Genomic DNA, 8,835 nt, shown 5'->3' with positions numbered 1-8,835 from the left:
TTTTTATTAAATATTTATTACATCTTTTAATATATATTATATGTTTATAGATTATTTTATATACGTATGAGTCATATCGATTTACTCTCGGAGATATCTGCGTAAACCTACAATGTATGACATCCAATGCATATATGAGGTGCACGCAGAAAAACATGGTTTTCCTGGGATGCTAGGTAGCATCGATTGTACGCATGTTGGATGGGCTATGTGTCCAACGGCCTGGCGAGGTCAGTTCCACCGTGGTGATCATGAAGGGCCGACCCTTATACTTGAGGCGGCGGTGTCACAGGATCTTTGGTTTTGGCATGATTTTTTTGGTGTTGCTGAGTCAAATAACGACCTTAATGTTATCGATCAGTCACATTTGATCAACGACCTAATCGACGGGGTTGAACCACCTCAATCTTTTGTTGCAAATGGAGAACTCTTCAAGTACGGGTACTATCTGGTCGATGGTATTTACAACGAATGGGCTTTGTTAGTTCAAGCTTTTACAGATCCAATCGCCGATAAACGGAAGTATTTTACGAATAAGCAAGAGTCTGCTAGAAAAGATATTGAAAGAGCTTTTGGAGTTCTGAAAAAACAATATTATGTGCTGGCGAACCCGATACGTTATTGGACTCGGGAGAGGATAATGGACGTTGTCTACATGTGTCTGATCCTACACAACATGACGTTAGAAGACGAGGGCAAAGCTATCTGCCAAAACTACCAAGGTGACATTCCGCCACAACCGTCCACAATCAGTGATCAACAAAGATTTCATAACATAGCAAATATCAAGAGCCGTGAGATACACGGGAATCTTCGACATGAGTTGGTTGAACATTTGTGGGCGAGGCGACCCGATGATCTTGTATTAGATTAGTGTTATTATTAAGTATTATTGTTTGTTTAATTTTTAGTATGTTTTTTTTTGTAATTTGAATTTTAGATATTAATGTGTTTTTTTTATTAATGTGTGTTTTTTTAATAATTTATGAGTTTTTTTAATAATACGTTGTTTGAATATATTTATAAAAAAATAAAAAAAAAAATTTTCGCTGGAGCCCCTGCTGGAGCCCCTCCACACCAGGGGCCAGGGCTCCAACGGGGGCTCCAACAACCCCCTTATCCAGTTTCTCTCTCTGCCACACGTCATAATATTATTGGTTGAAGCCCCCATTAAAGCCCCCCACACCCCTCAGCCTAAGTTAAAAATCAATTAAAGTAATTTAATACTCTTTTATTGTTAATATATATTTAGAAAAAATATTTTAATAACCATTAGAAAATACGGGTCTTGGTCCCTTTTCTTGTCCTTGTTTAAAAAACTCATTTTTGAAGATTAAAAAAATACAGAATCAAGAAATATGTATTTTTTTTAAAAAGTTAATTGTTAAGAAATGGGATGAAAGCAAGAATGATATGTGTGTATATATAGTTGGCCTGCTTCAAAACAAACACAAACACAAAAACACGTACATCTATACATTCAACTTTTCATGTTAACAAATTTGTGTCTTGTCTTCTACACCTTCATCTTTTGAAGCTTCTAAGTTCTAAGGTATCAATTACATTATTTGATTCATTTCGAAGAATTTATAGTGTAAAATACAAAAATTCGGTTAAAAAACAGCAAAGATTCAGATTCAAATTATGCTCATGATCTAAGCTAGTAATTTGCACAATGCAGATAGTAGAGCAAAACGAAGTCGAAAAAATGGATGACATGTCAATCGCGCTAAGTGCAGTCATCCGAGAAGCCATTGATTTGGTATAGCTAAGATTTATCATATTAAAACTACCATCTTCAATGCTTTGATAACGTCATTGATGCAAACTCTCAATGTTTATTTATTGCAGGAGAATGCACCAATAGAAGAAGTGTTTCAACACCTTAAATGTACAAGAGAAGGTTTGAACTTTAGTGAAGTTCAAGAGCGTTTGGATTTGTTTGGATACAATAAACTTGAAGAAAAGAAGGTACTTTTATTAATATAATATATATTAGAGCTGACAAAACATGTCGTGTTGTGCTAAACAAACCATGTTAGGTATAATAATTGAACCTGAACACGACACGTTTAAATAAATGTGTCATATAGTTAAACAATAACACTGACATGTTTATACACTTTAACATGATTAAATGTAACTAGCCCATAAACCTGAATGACATGACACGTCGCACCATGTTTAACACAAGTAATTATAAGTTGTTCAATAACACGAATTACATGCCACGTTTAACAAGATTCTTTAAACATGGTTAAGGAATGATAAGACACAATTAACATGATAAAATAAAAGTTTACTGAATATTATGATCCATATTAAATTATTTTATATTTAAATATTTGTAAAACTATGCTGTTTTAATAATCTGATCATATACTTTTCGTGCCGACGTCTTTAACACAATATGTTAAGCGAGCAATGCATGCCAAGGTTAAGCAACTTGAACCTGTTTATGTATAGAATGTTTAACTTTGTTTAGAGTCATGCCGTGCCAACAGGTCTCTGTTGGTACTACTATTTTAAGCTTCAAAGTTCAAATTCTGTTTTTTTTTTAATACAGGAAAGTAAAATTTTGAAATTTTTGGGATTCATGTGGAATCCACTGTCATGGGTGATGGAAGCTGCAGCTATCATGTCTATCGCGCTTGCACGTGGAGGGGTAACTTCTCATTTTACTTTCGTTTTCTTGTTCTTCACTTGGTTTTCATGTTCATATGCATATGTTTCTTGATTCAACCCAGGGCAAGGCTGCTGATTATCATGACTTTGTGGGGATCATCGTCTTACTCGTTATAAACTCAACGATAAGTTTCATCGAGGAAAACAATGCAGGAAATGCAGCTGCTGCATTGATGGCCCGTTTAGCTCCAAAAGCAAAGGTTTCTTGTTTCATCAACTCGTTTAATTGTGTTTTTTCTAAAGTATGAATCTTGATCCGAGTTTTGAACTCTTGTGGTAATTTAGGTTCTTCGTGATGGAAAATGGAGCGAAGAAGATGCTTCGTTGCTGGTTCCAGGCGATACTGTCAGTATCAAATTAGGAGATATTATTCCTGCTGATGCTCGTCTTCTAGAAGGCGATCCTTTGAAGATTGATCAGGTAATCTTTGTTGGAAATTGGATCAGAAAACGCAATGAAAACTTTATCAACGAAAAGAAAATTACTGACAAACGTCGACACTTTTATGAATACGAAAAACCATACATTACAATTACCCCAGACTCTCTATATAGACTATAAAAACTTAACGAATACTATGACTCAAATAAACTAAAACTTATCTATCTACTCTTTGAAAACAAACTAGATCGACTACACATTCAAAATACTAATTAAACTAATTTGCTACTTTAATCCCTTCAACGTTCATATAACTCGTTTCAAAATTAACTTTCAATAACCTTCTGTCATGAAACCGATCAAAACGTGCCGGATTGAATATTAAAATACACAAAGATAGGACACTTTCAAAAGGGGAATCTATATTTGACATATTTGAAAATTTTTTGAAACTGAAAACTGTATGCCGAAATATAAAACGAAAAATAAACATTAGGTTGTTGTTTGGGATTCCTTATTTTTACCTCCTTATGACTTATAGCAAACTTCTAACTTATAACTTATTGCTCTAGCAAACTTCCTTACAATAAATAAAGTTAAAATCTAAAATAGATATGAATATTAGAAACGAAAAATGTAAAATAACAGTAAATAAATAAAACAGAAGGAAAACACCACCACTATTTTTAAAAGTAAAAATTTATTTTTCTAACCATGCATGTATATTGAATATGCATAGTCTGCACTCACCGGAGAATCACTACCAGTGACAAAGAATCCAGGAGACGGTGTTTACTCCGGTTCCACTTGTAAGCAAGGAGAGATTGAAGCCATTGTTATTGCAACCGGGGTCCATACTTTCTTTGGGAAAGCGGCTCATCTTGTCGAAAACACCACTCATGTTGGACACTTTCAGAAGGTTTGTCATGAACACAGTTCACTTCTTAAGTGGTTACAACATAGCACATCATCTTTATGTTTTTGTTTTTGCTTGTACCAGGTTCTAACGTCGATTGGAAACTTTTGCATTTGTTCGATAGCTGTCGGTATGATAATCGAGGTTATTGTTGTCTACGGTATTCACCAGAGGGAATACCGTGTAGGAATTGATAACCTTCTTGTTCTGCTGATTGGCGGGATACCCATTGCCATGCCAACTGTTCTTTCGGTCACCATGGCTATCGGTTCACATCGTTTGTCTCAACAGGTAAAACGAGTGAAGTCAAAACTGCGGGTGTTTGGATGTAGGGTGTAAACGAGCCGAGTTAAACTCATCTAGTTTTAATTATAAGAGCTCGAGTCTGGCTCGTTTCAAGTTTTACTCCTCAATCTAAAGCTCAGCATAAGCTCGTTTATTATTTGTTAATTAGTTTATATGCATTTTTATTAATTATAAAAATATTTAGTAGTTAAAAATCTACATATACCACAATACACATCATTTAGTTACTTTTCTCATAATTTTATAAATAATAATGAATATAATACAATACACTATAAATAAAAGTTATATAAATAATAGGCTCATTTAAGCTCGCGAGCCAGTTTGTGCTCGGTTACTAAACATGCTTATATCTAGACAAAAGCTCAAGCTCTTTTAAGCACGGATCGATCAAGCTTTTAGTGACCCAATCTCGAGCAACTCATAAGCGGCTTACCTTGATCACACCGCTATTTGGATGTACATTTTGAAAGAAAATGACAAAGTGGTATTGTTTAAAGTTCATGATCTAATCATTTACTCGGACATGATTTGAACAGGGAGCTATCACGAAAAGAATGACTGCGATTGAAGAAATGGCTGGGATGGATGTGCTATGCAGTGACAAGACCGGTACACTAACACTCAACAAGCTTACAGTTGACAAAAACATGATCGAGGTCTTTGCGAAAGACGTTGACAAGGATATGGTCGTGTTAATGGCTGCACGGGCTTCACGGCTTGAGAACCAGGATGCGATTGATGGAGCTATCGTTGCTATGCTTGGTGACCCGAAGGAGGTACTATTGTTTAAGTGTTTTTGTAAACAAGAAAAGTACTTAATTTGGTCATTGGTTTTGATTTTCTTTTTTTTTATAATTTTAGGCCCGAGCTGGGATTAAAGAGGTTCATTTTCTACCGTTTAATCCAACCGACAAAAGGACCGCACTTACATATACAGATAAAGCCGGTAAAATGCATAGAGTTAGCAAAGGCGCACCTGAGCAGGTACAAACATTGTTCTAAAAGTAGCGAGAAAACATTGTACCGAAAACCAAAAACCAAACCGACTTTTACAAGCTAACCGGACCCAACCCGTTAAAGTAAAAAATTATTGAATTTATCTATTACATTATTTTTGAATGTTAAGTAATTTACAGCAAATTAATAAGTAGCCCGAAAACGCACATTAACTCCAAACATGTAACCAGGAATTAATAAATGGTATAGCCTAAATATTTTAAACCCAAGTATTAATTATGAAATACTGCTAAGCCCAAAGTTATGAATACAACCGAATATCATCATCGTACTAAGTATATCCCACCAATAGCAAAGCTATGGTAGGGTTTGAGAAGGGTAAGCTGTAGACAGCCTTACCTTTACCCTTAGGAATAGAGAGGCTGCTTCCGGTTATGAATACAACCGAATCCATTGTGAAAAACGAAAACTGAAAAGCCCAAAACTGAACGTTGTTGAAAAAAGCCCAATAAATAAATTTTCGGTTCTTTGTTCGGTGTGACTTGTGAGGCTGTGAATCCAGAACTGATGCATGCACACCCCTACTAAGATGTAACGCATAACAACTTCATGCCACTAAATCATTTGATAACATTGTGCAGATACTCAATCTTGCACACAACAAATCAGAGATTGCCAACAGGGTACATTCGATAATCGACAAGTTTGCAGAGCGTGGGCTTCGGTCCCTTGGAGTTGCTCGCCAGGTGAATCAGTTGTTTCATCACGACTCGATTGTTAACTTAACTTCCTTTATTAAAATCCATCTCTTTTGTTAATATTGCTTGGTTTTTGTTTCAGGAAGTGCCAGCCGGAACCAAAGAGAGCCCTGGTGGCCCGTGGGAGTTTGTGGGCCTTCTTCCGCTATTCGACCCTCCACGCCATGACAGCGCTGAAACCATCCGGAGAGCTTTAGATCTTGGCGTCAGCGTTAAAATGATAACAGGTACTTCTAAAATATGTCACATACTAGTGACAATTAATGACACGTTAAGGAACATGACATGAAAAAGAACAGGATTTGGATCAGCTGACACGACCCATTTATTGAGCAAGTCAACCTGAACACAACCCGTTTACAGAATGTGTCCACTCAAACACGAACCGTTTAATGATTGGGTTGACCTGTTAACCTTTTAAAAGTTAATATTTAGATTTTGAAGATAAAAAAATGTCAATATTTATGTTAAAGCCGTCCAACCTGACTCGATTGACACCCCTATCTAAACTATGATTCCAGGTGACCAACTGGCAATTGGCAAGGAAACCGGAAGACGACTCGGAATGGGGACCAACATGTACCCGTCTTCAGCACTGCTCGGTGACAGTAAAGACGGGTTTGGAGCTTTGCCGGTCGATGAACTCATCGAGAAAGCTGACGGTTTTGCGGGTGTCTTTCCTGGTATGAATTCATAACTTACTAAAACATAACATGATTATAAAACTTACCATGTTTTTTACATGCAGAACATAAATACGAGATAGTTCGAAGATTACAAGCCCGAAACCACATTTGTGGAATGACGGGTGATGGTGTAAATGATGCACCCGCTCTAAAGAAAGCCGATATCGGGATTGCAGTGGCAGATTCCACTGATGCAGCTCGTAGTGCTTCGGATATTGTTCTAACTGAACCTGGGTTAAGTGTCATTATTAGCGCGGTCTTAACTAGCCGGTCGATTTTTCAAAGAATGAAGAATTACACGGTAACAGTCTTTCAGTCAATGAAAGCCTTGTGTTTTGTAGTGTTAGTCTTTTAAACTAATAATGTTTCTTATTTACTTTTGTAGATATATGCGGTTTCTATCACTATTCGTATTGTGGTGAGTGTCTCGGGTTTTACTTTAGAATGTTGTATGTTTGACCTTGGCGTCCGAGGGTTGACTTTTTTCGCGTGCAGTTAGGTTTTATGTTGCTGTGTGTTTTCTGGAAGTTCGATTTCCCTCCGTTCATGGTTCTCGTGATAGCCGTCCTAAACGATGGTATGTCGAATAAGCGCTTATTCGTTAATCGTGATCACTTTGTCTAGTCAAACATACGTTGACTTTTTTATCGTCCAGGTACGATCATGACCATATCAAAAGATCGAGTAAAGCCGTCTCCAATTCCTGACAGCTGGAAGCTCACGGAAATCTTTGCGACCGGGGTGGTTCTTGGTGCTTACTTGGCACTAATGACAGTTATTTTCTTCTGGTTAGCATATGAAACGAACTTCTTCCCGGTATGCTCTTTGACTAAATGTTTTTTTTTGTTAAAACCGGTCTGACCAGTGAGGCAAGTTTTCAAACATTTGTATGACTTTACCAACTTCTTATGCAGAACATGTTTAGTGTCAAGGATTTCAACTCACATCATCGTAACATGTCGGTCAAAGCCGAGTCAAAGGAGCTAAACGAGATGATGGCGTCGGCTGTTTATCTACAAGTCAGCACCATCAGCCAGGCGTTGATCTTCGTGACCAGATCTCGGGGCTGGTCTTTTACCGAGAGGCCCGGGTTTTTGCTTGTAACTGCATTTTTTATTGCTCAACTGGTAAAACACTAAAAACTTACTTTGAATATTATAACTTTCAACTTTTAAGCCTCATTTGTTTCCTTTTAATATCTTTATATGTTTCCAGGTGGCGTCGATTATATCTGCTCATGTGACGTGGGAACTGGCCGGAATCCGGAAGATCGGGTGGGGGTGGACCGGGGCAATCTGGTTGTATAACATCTTGACTTACATGTTACTTGATCCTCTCAAGTTTGTTGTTCAATATGCACTAAGTGGAAGAGCTTGGGGTCTAGTTGTGGAGAAACGAGTAAGTTTTTAGTTAATTTCATCAAAATTTGGGATAAACAGGTCGTGTTTGTGTCAACCTAAATATATTAGTTTCTTATTCAAGTTCACAAGTTTGACACGCCAACCCACGCGCACGACCCGTTTATCATCCATATACTGATTAACCGTTGTGGATTTTGTAGACCGCATTTACAACAAAGAAAGACTTTGGGAGGGAAGCTCGAGAGGCAGCATGGGCAACAGAGCAACGCACGTTGCACGGGCTCCAGTCATCGGCTGAGCCAAGAATGTTTGGAGAGCAAGGGACATTCAGGGAGTTTAGTGTGATGGCTGATGAAGCTAGACGAAGAGCTGAGATCGCACGGCTCAGAGAGCTTCATACACTTAAGGGGAAAGTGGAGTCTTTTGCTAAGCTAAGAGGATTGGACATTGATGCAGCCAACCAACACTACACAGTTTGACTGGATTCCTAATTTTGCATTTTCATTTTGTTTTTCCTTTCCTTGATTAATCGAAATTTCTTAATATTATATTTCGCTTGTGTTCCCTTGAGAGAATTCTATGGATGTTTATTCTTTTGTTATTCCCGTCGCCATTAAATTCACATCGAAAAAACATGATGTATAAATAACACACGACAAATTTAATGATGCGTAGAAGCATACGAATCAAATCCTGTTAACTAACAATATCTATCCTAAGTCTTACGTCTAATGATATCAAACCTTTTCAACGAAAGTCAAGGTACGTAAAATCTCTAGTTT

The 8,835-nt window shown here is 37.2% G+C and overlaps 1 protein-coding gene across 1 annotated transcript; it reads left to right on the top strand.

Annotated features, from left to right (window-relative positions):
- The first annotated feature begins 1,477 nt into the window (after nt 1–1,477).
- LOC143585473 (plasma membrane ATPase 1-like) lies at nt 1,478–8,634 on the top strand. Its single transcript, XM_077067256.1, has 20 exons — nt 1,478–1,552; nt 1,689–1,762; nt 1,852–1,971; nt 2,567–2,665; nt 2,748–2,885; nt 2,971–3,105; nt 3,806–3,985; nt 4,067–4,273; nt 4,828–5,067; nt 5,153–5,275; nt 5,890–5,994; nt 6,089–6,233; nt 6,528–6,689; nt 6,755–6,993; nt 7,078–7,110; nt 7,188–7,269; nt 7,348–7,508; nt 7,607–7,819; nt 7,908–8,090; nt 8,254–8,634. The coding sequence occupies exons 2-20, from the start codon at nt 1,709–1,711 to the stop codon at nt 8,530–8,532; spliced, it is 2,898 nt and encodes a 965-aa protein (XP_076923371.1). The 5' UTR covers nt 1,478–1,552; nt 1,689–1,708; the 3' UTR covers nt 8,533–8,634.
- Nucleotides 8,635–8,835: the final 201 nt, after the last annotated feature.

Source organism: Bidens hawaiensis, unplaced genomic scaffold (assembly GCF_021521415.1).
Source record: "Bidens hawaiensis isolate Kalapana, Puna unplaced genomic scaffold, B.hawaiensis_p1.1 tig00033857_1, whole genome shotgun sequence".
In the NCBI taxonomy this organism is placed as follows: domain Eukaryota; kingdom Viridiplantae; phylum Streptophyta; class Magnoliopsida; order Asterales; family Asteraceae; genus Bidens; species Bidens hawaiensis.
Note: the sequence above shows the minus strand (reverse complement) of the source record. Positions and strands in the feature narration are given on the sequence as shown.

Bases quoted from the DNA above. Each gene is read 5' to 3' on its own strand.
- LOC143585473 (XM_077067256.1), top strand. From the start codon at position 1,709: ATGGATGACATGTCAATCGCGCTAAGTGCAGTCATCCGAGAAGCCATT. The intron at 6,994-7,077 runs GTAACAGTCTTT...TTACTTTTGTAG, and splicing joins AAAGAATGAAGAATTACACG to ATATATGCGGTTTCTATCAC. The intron at 7,509-7,606 runs GTATGCTCTTTG...CTTCTTATGCAG, and splicing joins ATGAAACGAACTTCTTCCCG to AACATGTTTAGTGTCAAGGA.